Source organism: Anomaloglossus baeobatrachus, chromosome 3, assembly GCF_048569485.1.
Source record: "Anomaloglossus baeobatrachus isolate aAnoBae1 chromosome 3, aAnoBae1.hap1, whole genome shotgun sequence".
Classification (NCBI taxonomy): domain Eukaryota; kingdom Metazoa; phylum Chordata; class Amphibia; order Anura; family Aromobatidae; genus Anomaloglossus; species Anomaloglossus baeobatrachus.
This window is the reverse complement of record NC_134355.1, coordinates 466,119,116-466,141,318: the sequence shown is the minus strand read 5'-3', so window position 1 is coordinate 466,141,318 and position 22,203 is coordinate 466,119,116. Positions and strand designations below refer to the sequence as shown.

The 22,203-nt window shown below is 44.5% G+C and overlaps 1 protein-coding gene across 2 annotated transcripts in view; it reads right to left on the bottom strand.

Annotated features, from left to right (window-relative positions):
- Positions 1–1,008: 1,008 nt before the first annotated feature.
- The window catches only part of LAMP3 (lysosomal associated membrane protein 3), a 59,260-nt gene continuing 38,065 nt past the window's right edge, over positions 1,009–22,203 (bottom strand). Inside the window, exon 6 of one of the 2 annotated variants that reach the window (XM_075340567.1) lies at positions 1,009–1,440. In XM_075340567.1, the coding sequence (XP_075196682.1) occupies positions 1,307–1,440 (134 nt within the window). In that variant the 3' untranslated portion in view covers positions 1,009–1,306. Of the gene's footprint in view, positions 1,441–9,179; positions 9,812–22,203 lie in introns of those variants that run through there. The other variant, XM_075340566.1, reaches the window with a different exon arrangement.

Genomic DNA, 22,203 nt, shown 5'->3' with positions numbered 1-22,203 from the left:
GGTTTAACGGTATAAAAATTCAGAAGTTGAAAATTGCAAAATTTTCAAAATTTTTGCCAATATTCAATTTTTTTCATAAATAAACGCAAAAAATATTGTCCTAAATTTGGTACTAACACGAAGTCCAATATGTGACGAAAAAACAATCTCAGAATCACCGGGATCCGTTGAAGCGTTCTAGAGTTATAACCTCATAAAGTGACACTGGTCAGAATTGCAAAATTTGGTCTGGTCATTAAGGTGAAAATTAGCTCCGTCACTAAGGGGTTAAATTAAAAAGGTTGTAACTACCACTATAGTAATCTGCAAGGTACACTGCTCGAATGTTGAGCATATCAATGTCATGTACACTGTCTAATTCTTTGAACAAGTTATTGCTTCCCTTTCTGTTATGTTTAAAAGTTTAATAAAAAAAAACAAAAACAAAAAAAAAAAAACTACACTAAGTAGCCCAGTAAGTGATACATCGCTGGAATCAGTGTCTCTGCCCCTACATTATGCTTCTCTCAGATTAGGTGGCAAAAATCTGGTGACAGATTCCCTTTAAAGCACTCTGTATACAGTGATCATGAAGGCAGAGATGATAATAAACCAACTCTGTCATCTCTGTGGGGTACATGTCTGATAGCTGTCTCCACGTAGCTGTTGACCCAGCAATGAGTTTCCAAAATGACACTGCAAGAGTTATATACAGGTTAGCCTAATGTTTTAATGTAGTGGGCAGTCATTAAGTAGCTAAATGGATTATTTAGAGCCGCTTATTTCTATATGGGGGGGGGGTAAGAGGTGATGTGGATGTGGGGTTGACTTCCGCTTGCCTTTTGCTTGTCTAGCAGGCCTATTCTAGTAAGATTGGTGCACGAGACCCGACAAGCAGTCTTTATTGCCACAGCAGCCCCTAAAGTTACTTTTAGTAAAATCATTTTTAGGGATTTGCAGTTAAATTGGACAGTTTTTCCCTAGAGCAGGTAAACTTTGAAAAAGTGAGGTAAGATAATAAGAATGGCATAGTGACAAATTGTTTTGTATTTTCCATAGAATCTTCAAATATTATGTCCAAGTATCATACAATTTATATTCCCCAAGTGCTATCCTGTTACACTGTCACATTTATTATCATGTCATTGTACCATGCAGCTGCCTGAGAGTCTGGCCTTGTGTTTCTTAGTTGCAAAATGTATATTTTTACATCGCTTTGAATTTTTTTTATAGTTTATTGTCTTTCTCAATAACTACTACACTGTAGTCGCTGTTTTTGAGCCATTAATTGTAAGATCCCTTTTTCAACCATGGATTCTTCTGCTGGTTAGATTTGTTGATATCCAGATGATTTTCTCTTGTGCCAGATGAAGTAGATTGCTATTCCTAGAAGTATTATAGCAATCACTACTACAGCAATAATCACAGCTGTGAAATCGCGATCGTACGAACACACCTCCTCTGTAAAGACAAAACAAATCTCAATGAGTTGTAGAAAATACGATGTTCTACGGTGATGACAGTTAGTACAAGAGATTTATCCATCAGCATACACAAGCTAATTACATAAATATTAGATGGGCACATTCACTACGCTCCTGAATATTAAAAAGGTTTTACATTACTTTTACATGGCGGTCTATCCTTAGGATAGGTCATCAATGTCCCTCGCCGATCAGCTGTACTAGGTGTCAGTATTGGCAGCAGGCGGCCGTAAATGCTCAGTTCCAGAGCTGCCCAGTCAACTGATAGCGGCCACGACCAAGTTCTGCACTTGCGTCTCTCATTCAAAGCAATAAGAGATGAATGTGCAGTTCCCAGCCTAGGCCGCTATCAGAACATGGGTCAGCTCGGGAACTGAGCATTTCCTGCTGCCGCTGGTTTCACCAAGAACAGCTGATCGGCGGGGGTGTCGGACCCCAGCCGATCAGACATTGATGACCTATCATAAGGATAAGCCATCAATGTTAAAGTAGTGGACAACCTCTTTAATAGTATTTTAAGTGTTTCTTAGATTTTACTATGGCGCTTGCTTTGAACTGTAAGGTAAAAAGTTGGGAAGGATGTGATTTACCAAATCTCACCGACAATATATTTTAAAAAGTTATGCGGAAATTCACATGCATTGTGGATTTCACCCTTTCCAAAGCATTTCTTATTATATATTTTTTCCTTAGGATTCACAGGAGGCCTACTTACAGTAACTGGCCAGCTCTAACCTGGGTCTGCTTATACTACTGTGATGAAATTCTATGAAAAAAAAAGTTATACAGTGTATAAATCTGTACTGCGGCCAAGTTAAAAAATGTTCTACTGTTCTCAGCCTTTACACACTGCCAAGACTTTACCGGATGTTGTGATAAACCGTTTGAACAGTAAAGACTACTTTTTGAGGTGATAACTAGTGAATGATATCTAGACTGTACGTAATACATGTAAATCTTTACGGTGACTTCATGCCTGTTGGATATTTCACTGAGGATACCCCCAACCGCAATCAAAAACAGAAAGGAGAACATGCTACAGCTTATTTACAATGAGTTCACATGATATGTGGTTTTGTTTCAAAATGGCACGAGATAATCACAAGTTGTGTAGGGTAAAGAGGAAGTTTATGGTGCAGATACACAGTATAAAAAAAAAATTAAAAGCAATTGGGAAGATTTACAAAATCTGTGACAGCATTGGCAATGTGAAAGCATAGCAGGCTATCAAAGGGGCTCATGCTGGATTATAAATCAGATGAATCATCACCTTTGTCTAATTTTATACCACTTATTGGTTAGCTTAATGTACGCCAATATTCTTATTCCAAATTTTGGTCCAATTATTGCACCCACTGAGCCACAACCATTCCCTGCTAAGCGGCACCTACCTGTTGCATGATTAACATGCTTAACCCCTTCACCACACGGCAATTTTCCATTTTTTTTTTTGTTTGTTTTTCCTCCCCTTCTTCCAAGACCCATAACCTTTTTATTTCTCTGTTAATATAGCCATATGGCAGCTTGATTTTTGTGGGATGAGTTCTACTTTTGAACAACACCATTCATTCTGCCCCATATTGTACTGGAAAATGTGAAAAAAAAATTCCAAGTGCGGTAAAATTGCAAAAAAGGGGCAAACGATAGAAAGTTGAGTGGAAGGAAAAAAATGTGGTAGAAAAAGGTGCACAAGAAACTGGGATAATCGCAGCCTTGAGAGGATTGTTAAGAAACGGTCATCCAAAAATTTGGGGAAGATTCACAAGGAGTGGACTGAAGCAGGAGTCAGTGCTTCAAGAGCCACCACACAAACATATCCAGGACATGGGCTAAAAGTGTCACCTTCCTTGTGTTAAGCCACCAATAGATAATGCCAGTAGCATCATAGCATCATACCTGGGCCAAAGAGAATAAGAACTGGATTGTTGCTCAGTGGCCCAAGGTGTTGTTTTCAGATTAAAGTAAATTTTGCATTTCATTTAGAAATCAAGGTCCCAGAGTCTGGAGGAAGAGTGGAGAGGCCTCAATCCAAGTTGCTTGAGGTCTAGTGTGAGATTTCCACAATCAGTGATGGTTTGGGGAGCCATGTTATCTGCTGGTGTAGGTCCACTGTGTTTTATCAAGACCAAAGTCAGTGCAGCCGTCTACCAGGAAATTTTAGAGCACTTCATGCTTTCTTCTGCTGACAAGCTTTTTAGAGATGGAAATTTCATTTTCCAGCAGGACTTGGCACCTGTCCATACTGCCAAAAGTACCAACACCTGGTTTAATAACCACAGTATCACTGTGCTTGATTGGCCAGCAAACTCGTCTGACCTAAACCCTATAGAGAATCTATGGGGTATTGTCAAGAAGAAGATGAGAGACACCAGACCCAACAATACAGACGAGCTGAAGGCTGCTATCAAAGCAAACTGGGCTTCCATAACGCCTCAGCAGTGCCTCAGGCTGATCGCCTCCATGCCACGCCGCATTGATGCAGTAATTCTTGCAAAAGGATTCCCGACCAAGTATTTAGTGAATTTGCTGTACATACTTTTCAGTAGGCCAACATTTCTGAGTTTAAAATCATTTTTTCAGTTGGTCTTATGTAATATTCTAATTTTCTGAGATTACTTTCGGGTTTTCATTGGCTGTAAGCCATAATCATCGACATTAACAGAAATAAACACTTGAAATAGATCACTCTGTTTGTAATGACTCTATATAATATGTGTTTCCCGTTTTGTATTGAATTACTGAAATAAATTAACTTTTTGATGATATTCTAATTTATTGAGATGAACCTGTATGTGAGCACCAGAAATGGTGTGATCCTGTGAGTGCCGGTGCTCTGCAGGCATTCACAGGAAGTGAGTCATCACAGAAAAAGGGGTCATCATCTGACCCAACCCTAAACCGTCATGGCAACATATTGGCGTCTTGTGATCGCGTCACTGGGCCACCGATGGCTAACAGATGTGGGTGGTTCTCTGATCCACCTACGCCTGTTGGGCGCATGTCTGCTGATCAGATCAGGTAAACAGAGGGGGTGGGGTAACCTAGGACATACATATTTCTTGTAGGTTGTGAATGGGTTAAAAGGTGCAATAAATGTGGGGGCATTTATCCTTGAGCCTCATTGGTGGGACATGAGTATTGTTTGTGTAAACTAGGAAATCCCATTTCAATATGCCTACTGGAGGCAATCCACTAGTAGAGTAGTAAGGCAGTGGTTTATCCAATTGACAACATCTGGCAAGTGTATAGATGTCAGGGAATAACTGATGTCCGACAGTTGTCTATGGTATATGGCCACAATCATTTTATTTAGAAAGAAGGCAATACTTCCATACAGTATAATATTATCAAAAATAAAGCCTGAGTCCCATAATATACAGTTCAATTCACTTCCCAGTAAGACTTATTATAGTACAAGACATCTAAAATTATTACATTCAGATTTCACAACATGTGGTAATAAAGTCAGGTTTATAGGATATAATGAATATAATTGTATTTTAACATATAAGTGCATTAATATATATAAATAATGTGGATTATCGGTAGAAAGGAGTGGCTGTTCACGGTAGTGCTGTCATCATACATGAATGCAAAAAAAACAGTTTATAGGGGTTTTGTTATAAAGATTCACTAGAATAATGACGTCAGGCATAACTGATATCATTGTGTCATGGATTTTTTTCATCACATACTCCCTTATAATATTTAATATGTATTCAAAATGTGAAAACCATTATAACATCAAGATATTTAATAATCTTACAAATTAGGAAACCATTAAAACAAATTTACAGATATATAACCTTCAATAAAAACAATGGATTCCCTGCAATAAGTAAATAAATAGGAGTAATACATCTAAAAAAAACAAAACAAAACACACAAGGTAGTTAGTTGACTTTTTTTTTATAATCAAGAAAAGAGTAAAAAACAGAATAGGCTTTCTTAGTGTGATATAGTAAGACATGTAGCTATAAACAGCTCTCTTTTCCTTGACAAGACACACAGATCTCACTGCCAGCACCAATTGTTATTGCAAGTGAGAAGTGGGAGGAGAGCAGAGCTGTATGTCCTTACAAACACCTCCCTGCATCTATCCCACGCATTGGTGATTACTGCCCTGATGGCTGGTATAGATCAAGAGCTGCATATGTAGTGTGACACCCTGGACTAGCCAGGTAGTCACAGACATAACACACACACCCCTCCCCTGGACAGTTCACACCAGTCAGACAAAAACCCTTGTTGCCTCCCTCCAGGGTCTGATGTTCACACCAGGTGGGGCGGAGCCAGGAGGTTGGCCCCACCCACCGAGGAGTTCACAGGCCTGGAGGCGGGAAAAGTGACAAATGAAGTTTGGAGGTGAAAGTGAGAGGTCAGAAACTGTCGGTGTCTCGCTAGGGGCCCCTATCACAAACAGCAAGGTTGGCGGACGGTGGTGGCCGTCTGCGGGAGTTGGTGGATCTCTGTGGAACCGTAGGACCGGGGTCGGGCGGTGGCCCGCCGGTATCGAACCGAGGAGCGGAGTGAGGCTAAGCACACAGGCAGGGTCATCGGACCCAGACTAGGCTTGGAGCCGCCGACAACGGTCAAATCCGAGTGTGACCGGAACCCCAGGGGTTTCCCAACAACCAAGACCCGACAGAAGGCAACAGTCCACACCGTGAGGATATACAGCCACCGCCATAGGCTAGAGATCCAAGGGCCAGCGCCTGCGGGCAAAACGGGCTCCTTCGGTACCTATACGCCGGGGAGCGGACTACCGGTGGGCAACCACAGGAGTCAGAACATTCTAACAAGGTGCGGGGAGAGACAGCCGCCATCACACTGTCCGGGAAGAGCACAAACACTGCAGCCGGCTGTGGGACCCATCCATCCGGCCGTTTGGTTTGCCAGAGACTCTGTGCGTCTGTGTCTGAGTGAGTACAACAGTGCCGTCCGGCGCCGCGCTGCCCCTGCAACCCTGCACCCCAGCCATCCAGCCTCCCCGTTACACCACCGGGCCCCGGGATCACCAACCCCTACCCACGGAGGGGACAACATCCTAGCTGCTCCCTACCATCTCTCCCGGGATCCCCGTCACCAGCAGCGGTGGTGCCTATAATCACCACGACCCGTGGCTGGCGTCACGAACTATCTCCCAAAACAAACCACCCCCTTTTCACTTGTGGGCGAGGAGTGCTGCTCGAGTCCCCGGGTCCGGCCCACCGCTCGAGCCACCGAGCAGCAGCAGCCGCGGACCCGAGCGTGGCGAGCGCGTCCCCTCCACCCGCGATAGTAGCACACTGCATGCAGCATCTCAAAGCACTGACAGTGTGGATGGTGGACGAGGAGAGCTGTAGCAGATCAAATACACTGCTCTGGATCTCTGCCAGCTATCAGGGCAGTATTCCCCAATGTCTGGAATAGATGCACAAAGGTGTGTGCCATGACACACAGCTCTGCACTTCTTCCCTCTTCTGCTTGTAATCACTGTAGGTATGGGCAGTGATATCTATGTGACCTTGGAACAGAGCGGTCTGTCATTACTTGTCTTACCATATCTCACTGAGAAAGCTGACTGACAGACTTTAACCGGGAAGGGGGGTTGTTTTTTTGCTGCATGATGCTGCCTGTATTGGCAACACCATACAGGGGGAAAAAGTAAATTCCGCCTAAAACAATAATCTCTACTAACAAACCTTTGTTTGAAATGTATGTTTTTATATAAACTTTACACGCTATTATCTTAGCAACGAAGATGAGAAATAGAAACAATCTTTTCTACGGTTCTGCAGCCGATATTCTACAATGTGGTCATGCTGTGATGTTTAAGAGAACATACTTTAAAATGGCATTTGAGGGCAATGTGACTGCGAAGACAAGACACAGTAATATGTCCCATCTGTTTCTCTCTAATCCACTCAGCTAGTCTAATAGGTCTTTCCCTATATAACACTAGATGAGTGGGAGACGCCAATGAGCGCCTGACTTTTGGACCAATTACTTGGTCCCTGGATGCCATTTAAAATATGTTTTCTAAACCCTGACAACCCCTTTGACATTCATTTTTCAAACTGGATGAAGTGTAGAGTCAATGGGGTTCTCCAGTTAAAACAAAATAGATGATAAATTGTTGAGGTTAGAGCACTGGGACCCTCACTATTCAGCAGAATGGGGAACTTCTATCCCCTTTCACATAGTGTGCTGCTCGATTCCCTATGAGGTTACCAAGCACTGTGCTTGGCTTTTACAAGTAGCCCCAAGAAGGAGAATTAATGGAGCGTCAGTCAAGTGTTCAACCTGCAGCAACAGTTTGTAAAAGGGATAAGAGTTCACAGTGGGGAACAGGTAATTCCCCGATCTGATTGGTGTGGGGCCCAATGGTGGGACAGCCATTGATTAGAGAGTAATTACTTAACCTAGGTGATAACCTTTTTTAACAAAGCAACACCCTTAAAAGCAATCTGTCAGCATCTGTTTTGCTATGTAATCTGAAGATAGCAGGTGATAGGGTTTGAGACACAGATTTCAGTGATTTGTCATTTATTAATAATAATAAGAAAGCCGCGGAGACACCATCACGTGTTTCTCAACGCTGGCAGGAAACTAGCCAGGTCTTTCACCGGGAAGGAACAACCACGGTAAGGGCAGTCTCCAGTCAAGGAGACCACCTATACCAAACATGGTATCCATCCACAGACAGCCGTTTCGGGGTATTTGCCCCTCATCAGTGTGGAGTAGGAATCTGGCTAGTGGGGGCAATGCCTAGTATAAGATCTCCCTAAGGTTGATCTCCCTAAGGTCAACAATGCTTGCTTAAGTAGTCTTATACTAGGCATTGCCCCCACTAGCCAGATTCCTACTCCACACTGATGAGGGGCAAATACCCCGAAACGGCTGTCTGTGGATGGATACCATGTTTGGTATAGGTGGTCTCCTTGACTGGAGACTGCCCTTCCCGTGGTTGTTCCTTCCCGGTGAAAGACCTGGCTAGTTTCCTGCCAGCATTGAGAAACACGTGATGGTGTCTCCGCGGCTTTCTTATTTGCATACTTCCCAGGGGGCAATGCTCTAGAATCACTGCGTTGAGAAACACGTGATGGTGTCTCCACAGTGGATATGTTGATCTCCCTAAGGTCAACAATGCTTGCTTATTTGTCATTTATTAAGCTGTGTGCTGTTTACAGACCATGATTGTTTTATCGCTAGGACATTATCACAGCTCAGACTACAACTCAGGCACCTGGTAGACCGACTATACCCCCTCCTCTGATAAACCGCTCACTGTCAATTGACAATGTCCATAGATGTGCTGAGGGTGGGGTCAGCTTTCTGAGCTCTGCTATATTTACTACACCTAGTAAACTAAAGGGTGATTTACACGCTGCGACATCGCTAGCAATAGCACCCGCCCCTGTCGTTCGTGAAACATGTGGTGATCGCTGCCGTAGCGAACAATAACGCTACGGCAGCGTCACACGCACATACCTGTTCAGCGACGTCGCTGTGACCGCCGAACAATCCCTCCTTCAAGGGGGAGGTGCATTCGGCGTCACAGCTGCTTCACAAAACGGCTGCCCAATAGAAGAGGAGGGGAGGAGATGAGCGGCCGGAACATGCCGCCCACCTCCTTTCCTCCTTTCCGGTGGATGCAGGTAGGATGATGTTCGTCGTTCATACGGTGTCACACACAGTGATGTGTGCTGCTGCAGAAACGACGAACAACCTGCGGAATGAAACACCAACGAAATTATGATTAGGAGCAACGTGTCAACGATCAATGATTTTTGCCGTTTTTGCGATCGTTGATCGTTGCTCCTTAGTGTCACATGCTGCAATGTCGCTAATGAAGCCGGATGTGCGTCACAAACACCGTGATCCCGACGATATATCGTTAGCGATGTTGCAGCATGTAAAGCACCCTTAAGTGACACATCATTAGAATCAGGGTCTCTTTATCTACATTATTCTGCTCTCAAATGAGGTAGCAACACCTCATGATTCCCTTTAAGCTAAAAAGCTTCTCCCCATTTCTTCTCATTAAGCCAGAAAGTCTGTCAGTTTGTACTGTTATATCAGTGATGATAATATTTACTGCAAAGTAAAAATGTAAATCCATAGAAAAATATGCATGTTTTTACTTCCAGGGGCCCAGGGCCACAGTGCAAAGAGTTAAAATGTCTTGGATGAAGTCTGGTACAGTGAGTAATGGTGGGAGACTCAGATTTCTTCATATCCTGAAATCCGTCTTCTTCTTCTTGTAAGCAGGAACACGACTAGGATGATAAATATCAGCCCGATAATCGCCAAGGCCACACCCACTGGGATTAACAGTTTATTTCTGTCCGGATAACAGACTGTTTCTGCAAGTAAAGTCACAGCAGACATTGGCAGATGAATCGACACATCTGGAGTAGATCTTAGCTGCTCAGTTTCACATTCACGAGGTCTCGCTGGCGGCGCACATAGAATGGCCTGATCTAAGTGTCTGCTAGTCTCCAGCCACGTCTCCTGCAGCCTGTGACTTCTACATTGAAATGTACTGTTAGTGCACACTGTACCCTTAGTGTAAAGTAAATGTTACTAGCTTTTCCCAATGTATACGTTTAGGCTGTAGCTATACAGGGACTTTGATCACAACACGCGTCACGTGGCTAAACATTGCTAGGTGTCACTTCTCCATTGCAGTGCAATAAAGCTCTAATGGTACTGTGACTGTGACAAGCAAGTTGCAAAACAATCGGACATACTTAAACTTTTTCTGACTTGCTTGCTGTGGTTGTGCTATCCTCATGATCCCAATGCCACCCCATTCACTTGCAATGTAGCAGCAACATCCAGAGAACTTTGGCTGCTCAACAGATGTTAAGAGGCCAAAGTGGTTTTATAGCCCTAGTTCCACTGACCCTGATTCATCAAACGGAAGCCAAAAGTATGCTCTGGCTGGTACATGGCTAGATACCCTTGTTACATTGTTTAGGAAAGCACCACAGACTGCTCATGCCTATATAGAGAGCCACTGCAAAAGCAACCATATGCCATGCAGGGTAGGGTTTATATATATATATATATATATATATATATATATATATGTATATGTATATGTATATGTATATGTATATATATATACATATATACATACACATATATATAATATGTATGTATATGTATGTATGTATGTATGTATGTATGTATGTATGTATATATATATATATATATATATATATATATATATATATATATATATATATATGCAGTTAGGTCCAGAAATATTTGGACAGTGACACAAGTTTTGTTATTTTAGCTGTTTACAAAAACATGTTCAGAAATACAATTATATATATAATATGGGCTGAAAGTGCACACTCCCAGCTGCAATATGAGAGTTTTCACATCCAAATCGGTGAAAGGGTTTAGGAATCATAGCTCTGTAATGCATAGCCTCTTCTTTTTCAAGGGACCAAAAGTAATTGGACAAGGGACTCTAAGGGCTGCAATTAACTCTGAAGGTGTCTCCCTCGTTAACCTGTAATCAATGAAGTAGTTAAAAGGTCTGGGGTTGATTACAGGTGTGTGGTTTTGCATTTGGAAGCTGTTGCTGTGACCAGACAACATGCGGTCTAAGGAACTCTCAATTGAGGTGAAGCAGAACATCCTGAGGCTGAAAAAAAAGAAAAAATCCATCAGAGAGATAGCAGACATGCTTTGAGTAGCAAAATCAACAGTCGGGTACATTCTACGAAAAAAGGAATTGACTGGTGAGCTTGGGAACTCAAAAAAGCCTGGGCGTCCACGGATGACAACAGTGGTGGATGATCGCCGCATACTTTCTTTGGTGAAGAAGAACCCGTTCACAACATCAACTGAAGTCCAGAACACTCTCAGTGAAGTAGGTGTATCTGTCTCTAAGTCAACTGTAAAGAGAAGACTCCATGAAAGTAAATACAAAGGGTTCACATCTAGATGCAAACCATTCATCAATTCCAAAAATAGACAGGCCAGAGTTAAATTTGCTGAAAAACACCTCATGAAGCCAGCTCAGTTCTGGAAAAGTATTCTATGGACAGATGAGACAAAGATCAACCTGTACCAGAATGATGGGAAGAAAAAAGTTTTGAGAAGAAAGGGAACGGCACATGATCCAAGGCACACCACATCCTCTGTAAAACATGGTGGAGGCAACGTGATGGCATGGGCATGCATGGCTTTCAATGGCACTGGGTCACTTGTGTTTATTGATGACATAACAGCAGACAAGAGTAGCCGGATGAATTCTGAAGTGTACCGGGATATACTTTCAGCCCAGATTCAGCCAAATGCCGCAAAGTTGATCGGACGGCGCTTCATAGTACAGATGGACAATGACCCCAAGCATACAGCCAAAGCTACCCAGGAGTTCATGAGTGCAAAAAAGTGGAACATTCTGCAATGGCCAAGTCAATCACCAGATCTTAACCCAATTGAGCATGCATTTCACTTGCTCAAATCCAGACTTAAGTCGGAAAGACCCACAAACAAGCAAGACCTGAAGGCTGCGGCTGTAAAGGCCTGGCAAAGCATTAAGAAGGAGGAAACCCAGCGTTTGGTGATGTCCATGGGTTCCAGACTTAAGGCAGTGATTGCCTCCAAAGGATTCGCATCAAAATATTGAAAATAAAAAAAATTTGTTTGGGTTTGGTTTATTTGTCCAATTACTTTTGACCTCCTAAAATGTGGAGTGTTTGTAAAGAAATGTGTACAATTCAAACAATTTCTATCAGATATTTTTGTTCAAACCTTCAAATTAAACGTTACAATCTGCACTTGAATTCTGTTGTAGAGGTTTCATTTCAAATCCAATGTGGTGGCATGCAGAGCCCAACTCGCGAAAATTGTGTCACTGTCCAAATATTTCTGGACCTAACTGTATATGTATATGTATGTGTATATATATATATATATATACATATATATATATATACATACACATATATATAATATGTATGTATATATATGTATGTATGTATGTATGTATGTATATATATATATATATATATATATATATATATATATATATGCAGTTAGGTCCAGAAATATTTGGACAGTGACACAAGTTTTGTTATTTTAGCTGTTTACAAAAACATGTTCAGAAATACAATTATATATATAATATGGGCTGAAAGTGCACACTCCCAGCTGCAATATGAGAGTTTTCACATCCAAATCGGTGAAAGGGTTTAGGAATCATAGCTCTGTAATGCATAGCCTCCTCTTTTTCAAGGGACCAAAAGTAATTGGACAAGGGACTCTAAGGGCTGCAATTAACTCTGAAGGCGTCTCCCTCGTTAACCTGTAATCAATGAAGTAGTTAAAAGGTCTGGGGTTGATTACAGGTGTGTGGTTTTGCATTTGGAAGCTGTTGCTGTGACCAGACAACATGCGGTCTAAGGAACTCTCAATTGAGGTGAAGCAGAACATCCTGAGGCTGAAAAAAAAGAAAAAATCCATCAGAGAGATAGCAGACATGCTTGGAGTAGCAAAATCAACAGTCGGGTACATTCTGAGAAAAAAGGAATTGACTGGTGAGCTTGGGAACTCAAAAAGGCCTGGGCGTCCACGGATGACAACAGTGGTGGATGATCGCCGCATACTTTCTTTGGTGAAGAAGAACCCGTTCACAACATCAACTGAAGTCCAGAACACTCTCAGTGAAGTAGGTGTATCTGTCTCTAAGTCAACAGTAAAGAGAAGACTCCATGAAAGTAAATACAAAGGGTTCACATCTAGATGCAAACCATTCATCAATTCCAAAAATAGACAGGCCAGAGTTAAATTTGCTGAAAAACACCTCATGAAGCAAGCTCAGTTCTGGAAAAGTATTCTATGGACAGATGAGACAAAGATCAACCTGTACCAGAATGATGGGCAGAAAAAAGTTTGGAGAAGAAAGGGAACGGCACATGATCCAAGGCACACCACATCCTCTGTAAAACATGGTGGAGGCAACGTGATGGCATGGGCATGCATGGCTTTCAATGGCACTGGGTCACTCGTGTTTATTGATGACATAACAGCAGACAAGAGTAGCCGGATGAATTCTGAAGTGTACCGGGATATACTTTCAGCCCAGATTCAGCCAAATGCCGCAAAGTTGATCGGACGGCGCTTCATAGTACAGATGGACAATGACCCCAAGCATACAGCCAAAGCTACCCAGGAGTTCATGAGTGCAAAAAAGTGGAACATTCTGCAATGGCCAAGTCAATTAAGACGGAAAGACCCACAAACAAGCAAGACCTGAAGGCTGCAGCTGTAAAGGCCTGGCAAAGCATTAAGAAGGAGGAAACCCAGCGTTTGGTGATGTCCATGGGTTCCAGACTTAAGGCAGTGATTGCCTCCAAAGGATTCGCAACAAAATATTGAAAATAAAAATATTTTGTTTGGGTTTGGTTTATTTGTCCAATTACTTTTGACCTCCTAAAATGTGGAGTGTTTGTAAAGAAATGTGTACAATTCCTACAATTTCTATCAGATATTTTTGTTCAAACCTTCAAATTAAACGTTACAATCTGCACTTGAATTCTGTTGTAGAGATTTCATTTCAAATCCAATGTGGTGGCATGCAGAGCCCAACTCGCGAAAATTGTGTCACTGTCCAAATATTTCTGGACCTAACTGTACACTTTAGATGTATACATATATAGTGCGACACCCAAATGGTTGTTGGATGTGGATCCTGCTTTTGCCATCTTTACATTTTACACATTTTTTAATGAGCACTAGGTCCAATTCAGATATGTGTACTATCCGTGTTTTTCATGTATAGACCAAATACCCATTATAATCTACTGTGTTATTTACATGTTCACATTTTATTGTGGACTGAGTGATGAGAAAAAAAAATCAGATCAAAATAACCTATACAAGTCTATTGGTCCATGAAAAATCACGGATAGCATGTTAGCCGTGTGCTGTCTGTTATTATCATTTTAATGGGTAAGAGATACTTTACAATATTATTTTATTTTTGTTGCATATGAGAAAATCACTATTGAAACACTGACCAAACCCTGATGAAAATTGGATCAATAACACTCGTGAAAATCAGACTTTTTTGTTTGCGCAACATAAAATCACTGGCATCTGACTGAAGCCTTATTTAGAGAAGTAGTAATCACATGCTTGTGGGTGAGACAATTAGATGGGGAAATAACCTACATCAGAGTCCTATAGCAATGTGCGTGGTATTCAGTGTAATGAAGGCGGTGGGAAGTAAAATATTGTAACTTTTCACATACAGGTTTTATCATGATCATCACGATAAATAGGCAACAAGCGTAATGTACTGTGTCAGTGAGTTCTTGAATGCAGAGACTGCGATCAGCAACCATTTTCTATGGTGTAACAATTAAAAAAAAAGAAAAATATATATATATCCGTGATAAAGAACTTGGTGTTCCATATAATATGAAAGTCAAACTGTTAAGGGACTTACTGGTTACAATATTGGGCCTTGTCTACTTTAATTTTACCCTATTTTGTTACATTAAATCCTATGTTTAAATATTTTCCGATTTGTGTGTGATATATCAGCACTAAATATAATAAGTTGTGGAAGTGAAATGAAGAAAATATAGGCAAAAAATAACTTTATTGGTTAAAATAAATAAAAATTGCCATGTGCGCATGTATTCACCCCTTTTGCTATGAAGCCCCTAAAAATTTCTAGTGCATGCAATTACCTTCATAAGTCTCATACTTAGTGAAAGGAAGTCCACCTGTGTACAATCCAAGTGTCACATGGTCTGACACCGTTTCTGAAAGGCCACAGAGGCTGCAACACTGTTAACAAGAGGCCCCACTAACCAAACAACACCATGAAGATCAAGGACATCTCCAAACAAGCCAGAGACAAAATTGTTAAGTACAAGTCAGGATTACAAGTCAGCCTAATAGCTGTTAAGGGGGCTACTCATTCAGCAGCACACACCTCTCCATGTGTGTTGCATCTCCATTGGCAGGTAGAGGAAAGAAAGAGTAAGGGTCATTTAAAAACTATACCCCTGGCAGGATTACTAATGCGATTCTCTATGGAATAATTGTTTTGTTCCTCTGGGCGGATATATTGGAGCTGTCCCATGGTCCTGGGATTATGTTTGTGTGTTATATAATTTTCACAGGTGGAATTTTGAACTTTTAATGAATTTCAATAAAAACTGTTTTTATACTATATAATTTGAGGTAGCATTCTGCACCACAACAGACCTGCCAAGAGAGGGCTGGCCACCAAAACTCTCAGCCCAGGCAATGAGGGCATTAATCACATAGGCAGCACAGAAACCAAAGGTAACCCTGAAGGAGCTGCAGAGTTCCCAAGCAGAGACTAAACTATCTGTGCATAACACAACAATAAACTTTACACTTCATAGAGCTGGACTTTATGGAAGGGTGGCGAGATAAAAGCCTTTACGTACAGGCAAAAATTGTAAGGCTCATTTTGATTTTGCCAAAAGATGTGGGAAACGCCCCAAATGTATGTATAGAGGGAGGTGCTGTGGTCAGATGAGACTAACATTTAACGTTTTGGTCACCAAGATAAACACTATGTCTGACGCTCAACCAACAAAGCTCATCACCCCAAGAACACCATCCCAACAGTGAAACATGGTGGTGGCAGCATCATGTTCTTTGAATATTTTTGGCCTGTAGGGAAAGGGAAAATGGTTTGAGTCAAGGGGAAGATGGATGGGTTGATATACAGGGAAACCTGTTTCAGTCTGTCTCGATTTGAGACTGGGACAGAAATTCACCTTCCAACAAGACAATGTGCCAAAGCATACTGTAAATACAGTATGTCTGTGGTCAGACTTGAAGATTGCTGTTCCCCAGAAGAAACTATCCAACTTGCTGGAGCAGTTTTGTCTTGAGGAATAGGCAAAAATGGCAGTGTCAACATGTGGAAAGCTAATAAACTATTATCCACAGCAACTTGCAGCAGTAATTGCAGTAAAGAGAGGCTCTACAAAGTACTGACTTTATGAAAGTGAATAGTTATGCACGCTGAAGTTTTCATTTCTTTTGTCTGATTTGTTTGCTTCACAATAAAAAGAAAACCAAATGTTCACAGTTCTAGGCATGGTCTTTACATGAACTAATGTAAATGCTCAAAAAAAACCTGTGAAATTCCGGTTGTGAAGCAACAAAACCCAAAAAATTCCAAGGAGGATGAATAATTTCGCAAAGCACTGTAGCAGCTCCTATCTGGTTGCTTCTGCTCATTTTATCTGGAGATGTTATTACCCTTGATTTCCTTGATTTATGTAACCTAATGTTTAAAATGGATGACGGCATCAAAGCAAACCAATGCACCCTGTAGATTGTAAGTATTTTACTTGAAAATGTGTGTGTGTGTGTGATATATATATATATATATATATATATATATTATATAGCTATATCTATCTCTCTCTATATATATGTGTGTGCCGCCCCTGTGCCAGCAGCCGATCCGGGTTCTCAGTGGTTCGAGGGTCTCCGGACCCGGGGGTCGTGTGGCCACTCAAATGAATGGGGTTATTTACAGGGGATTTTATAGAGTTTGTGATGCCACCCGTGGTATGTGGTAATTAGGAGTACCACCGCTGCAGTTGAGAGTACCCGGGGATGATGGAATAGGGCAGCCAGGTGTTGGGACCTTCTACGGGTAGGGGGGATACCTCGGGGCTCGGTGATCGAAGGGGAGTGCCGTTGGATGCAAGGGGGTCACTGTTGTACTCACTCAGTCCCTAAGCTGACACCGACAACTGGTCAAACAAGTCTCTGGACACCGCTGCCGCTGAGGGGAGCTTAGTTCGGGTCCCGTCCCCAATGGTGTTGCCTGGTGATCCGTGACCTGCCTCCTGGCAATAAGTTTACTTCTTTGGTGGTCCCGGTAGTGTGAAACTTGCTGGGTTCCGCTCCCCACTATAGCTAAGTGTGGGAGCTTGCTCTCAGGGCTCACGCTTGGGATTTTCTGGACCGTTTTGAATTGGAAAGTCCTATCCCCCTCGTTGCACTAATGCCCCGATTTTGGAGCTTGTGGGAATGGATCTTAAAGACTCCATTCTCCTCGGGTAAATTATCGGATTGCCTGAAGCTACTCCCCAACCTAGGGTCCACGTACCCCATTGTGTCTTGGTCCCAGCCCGGCGATGGTGCAAGGCTACCGGCTGTCCTCCTCGACAGATCTGTGCCCCTTGCCATGTTCCCCTGCGACTGGGGGTTCAGCTCCTCTAGGCCCAGACCACCATCTGCCACCTAGATTGTTTCCCAGGAGCCTCGCTCCTGACCTCCTCTCAATTTCACTTCTCAGACCCAACTCTCTCCTCTTGACACTCCTGACCTCCCCTCTCCAACCCCCCAGGTGGGGGACTCTATTCCACTCAAGCCGTCCACTGGTGTGTTTGGTGGGTGTGGTGCAGGGTGTATCTAGGATTTGATTAGCTGATGTAGGCAAAACCATGTAGTTAGGGACCCTAAACCAGGAAGGAGGTGGATACTGCCCGGGAGGGCAGATTGTGCAATACCCTGTGACGACCCGATAGTTCAGGGGTATCATATATATATATATGTATGTGTATATATATATATAATATATATATATATATATATATATATATATATATATATATATATATATATATATATATATATATATATAAATATATATATATAAACACACACACATTGTAAGTTGAAAGCCGGACACGATGTCGATGGGAGGTATGTATCGCAGAGGTGGTTATCCTCTGTGTTGTAAGCTCTAGAACACTAAGCGAGTTCATAGGGTGTGTCAGGGCCAGGTTTTACGAGCAGCTGGAGAAATGGGTGGGTCTGGTTACTCACATACCCACACCAATAGGTGTGGTACATGTCTTGGAGACTGTTTGTCTCACACATGGTCTGTGTGTGGAGGTTGGAACACCACCTGTGAGAAATCCTGTGCTGGCGAACCCCACAGAGACATATACGGATGATTTACTTTCTGTTTATTACTTTGGGCCAGAAAAGGCTGTTTTGGTTTCTTACTTTGCTTGAGCGATTTATGAAGAGGGAATAAGCCCCTGGAATTAAAAAAAAAACATTTCAGCGTCTGCGTCAAACCCACAACCGAGCAAGTCAGAACATTACAATAAATATATACCGTTGCCTATCCGTTACAGAGTCCAATATAAAGTTGTCACTATCACCCACAAAGCTCTCCAAAGTTCCGCACCGACCTACATCTCATCATTTCTATCACCCCATCTGTGCCCTCCGTTCTGCTAAAGACCTAAGACTGACATCCTTAAGAATTCGAACCTCCCACTCCCGTCTTCAAGATTTCTCACGAGCTGCGCCAATGTTCTGGAAAAGACTACCAAGAACAATTCGATTAATTCCCATTATCCACACCTTTAAACGTGCCCTAAAAACGCATTTCTTTAGACTAGCCTATCACCTCACCGCCCTGATCTAATCTAGTCTCATTCTGCCCTTCATAAAATTTACTTCCAATTCTTGTCCCCTATATCTTCTGATTGCATTCCTCTTCATGTACTTTTTTACACTCTGTATGTATAAATTCTGGCTGCCGACCGGTCCATGCAGCTGGTTTTGAATCCCATATTAAATCGATGGCTGGACCATATGTGACAAGCTTTTCTCCCCTCCCCCATTCATCTTTTGTGCCTCCCCTATTTCCACATAGACTGTAAGATTACAAGCAGGGCTCTCACTATTCTTGGTATCCGAATTTTGTTATTTTGTATTGTCTCATATTGTCTCCTGTCTTCAAGATTTCTCACGAGCTGCGCTTATGCTCTGGAACACACTACCAAGCGCAATCCGATTAATTCCCAACATCCACACCTTTTAACCCCTTTACGACCATGGACGGAAAGATCCATCATGGTGCCATGGGCCTTAACGACCAAGGACGGATCTCTCCGTCATGGCGTAATCGCGGCACCGGAGCCTCTGGTGACTGCGAAAAGTTAGCATAAACTACAGATTCGGGGAGGAGGGGACCTGTACCTGACCTTAGGAGGGGTGGTGCCTCCTCCCCGGACCTACGGAGGCTGTGATTGGCTGACGAACGCTGCTCAACCAATCACAGCCACTGTAATGTTCCAGCCATTTAAAATGACTGAAACATTGAAATCCAGCCCTGACCAGTGCAGCTATAGCACTGGCCATTGGCTGGAGCTGGGTGACCTCACTGGATCACCCTCCCCCAGTTCCAGCAGCTCTGATTGGAGAGATCGGCCTTGTGACTGATCTCTCCAATCGCCATGGACCTGTCGCCGGTGACCGCCCCTGTCACCGTCACTTGTCGTCCCTGCAGCACGCCAGCACAGTGAGTGTATGCAGTGCAATGGCAGGGCGACAGGCTCCGGTCCCATGCTGTTATGTAACCGGAGCATGGGACCCGGAAGTTGCCGTGCCGCCATTGCACTGTATGAAACCGGCGAAAAGCCTCCCGATCCGCCACCGCCGCTGCCCTCCGCGATCTGCCACCTGTCTCCCCGATCTGCTGCCCGCACCCCCACCCCTTGTATCTGCTGCCCGCACCCTCACCCCCACACCTTCCGATCCGCCGCCGCCGCTGCCCTCCGCAATCTGCCACCTGTCTCCCGATCTGCTGTCCGCACCCTCACACCTCCCGATCCGCCGCTGCCCTCCGCGATCTGCCACCTGTCTCCCCGATCTGCTGCCCGCACCCCCACCCCTCGTGATCTGGTGCCCGCACCCCCACCACCATACCTCCCGATCCGCCGCTGCCCTCCGCGATCTGCCACCTGTCTCCCCGATCTGCTGCCCGCACCCCCACCCCTCGTGATCTGCTGCCCGCACCCCCACACCTCCCGATCCGCCGCTGCCCTCCGCGATCTGCCACCTGTCTCCCCGATCTGCTGCCCGCACTCCCACCCCTCGTGATCTGCTGCCCACACCCCCACACCTCCCGATCCGCCGCTGCCCTCCGCGATCTGCCACCTGTCTCCCCGATCTGCTGCCCGCACCCCCACCCCTCGTGATCTGCTGCCCGCACCCCCACACCTCCCGATCCGCCGCTGCCCTCTGCGATCTGCCACCTGTCTCCCTGATCTGCTGCCCGCACCCCCACCCCTCCCGATCCGCTGCTGCCCTCCTCCGTTTGCCACAGTGTCACCGCTCTCCCCGATCTGCTGCCCGGCCCCTCCCCCTCGTGATCGGCTGCATGCCCCCTCTCCTCTGTTATGCGCTGCGCGCCCCCTCTCCTCCGTTATGCGCTGCGTGCCCCCTCTCCTCCGTTATGCTCTGCGCGCCCCCTCTCCTCCGTTATGCGCTGCCCGCCACTCCCCCTCGTGATCGGCTAGCGCCCCCTCCCCTCCGTGATGTGCTGCCCACTCCCCCCCACCTCTCACCCCCGTGATCGGCTACCCGCCCCCTCCCCTGTCACCCCCGTGATGTGTGCTCCCTCCCCTGTCACCCCCGTGATGTGTGCTCCCTCCGTTGTCACCCCCGTGATGTGTGCTCCCTCCCCTGTCACCCCCGTGATGTGTGCTCCCTCCCCTGTCACCCCTGTGATGTGTGCTCCCTCCCCTGTCACCCCCGTGATCTGTGCTCCCTCCCCTGTCACCCCCGTGATCTGTGCTCCCTCCCCTGTCCCCCCATGATCTGCTGTCCGCTCTCCCGCCACCTCTCACCCCCGTGATCTGTGCTCCCTCACCTCTCACCCCCGTGATCTGTGCTTCCTCACCTCTCATCCCCGTGATCTGGGCTCTGCTCACCTGTCTCCCCCGTGATCTGCGCTGCGCTCCCTCTCCCACCTCTCACCCTCCCCGATCTGCTGCCTCCTTCATCTCCTGTGATCCTGCTGCTTAGATCCATCCTGTAAGGTAACTATCCCCAATCTCACCTCCCACTCCCCATCCCCCCCATCCCCCCTTCACCCCATCCTCTGCCGCTCCTGCATCCACTGCGCCCTCTCCCATCCGCCCCCACCCTATCCCAGCCGCCTCCACCCTATCCCAGCCGCCTCTGTCTCACAATCATAGATGCTCCTTTTATATGCCGCTGCCCCCCCCATCTGCCGCCCCCCATCTGCCGCTGTTCTGATCCATCCTGTAAGCATTGTTCGTGGCTCTTTTCTAACTATCCCCAATCGCATCTCCCACTCCCTCTCCCCCCCTCCTCCCCCACCCGCTTGCCGCCAAATGCTGATCAGCTACGTGATTGGCTGATCAGGTACGTAATTGTTGCTCTAGTTTTTGCTTTTTTTGTGCACCCCAAATAAAAAAAAAAACGTGAACAATTAGGTACCTGATCAGCAAGCGTCCTGGAGTCGTACTCGACTTTGGACAGGACTTTTTTCCATCCCACCTAGTCCCCCCCCCCCTTTTTTTGCAGAACATTCGTGCGTGCGCCCTGTTTTATTTTTCTATGCCATGGGGGGGGGTCTAGTTTCCAAAATGGGGTCACATGTGGGGGAGCTCCACTGTTTCTGCACCTCAGGGGGTCTCCAAACACAACATGGAATACGCTAATTATCCCAGACAATTTTGCGTTTGAAATGTCAAATGACGCTCCTTGCATTCCGAGCCCTGCTGTGTGCCCAAACATTTGATTTACACCACATATGAGGTATCTGTGTACTCAGGAGAAATTGCACCATATATTTTATGGTGCAATTTTTCCTGATACCCTTGTGAAAAGAAAAAGCTACCTGGTTGAAGTAACAATTTTGTGGTAAAAAAAATATTTTTTATTTTCACGG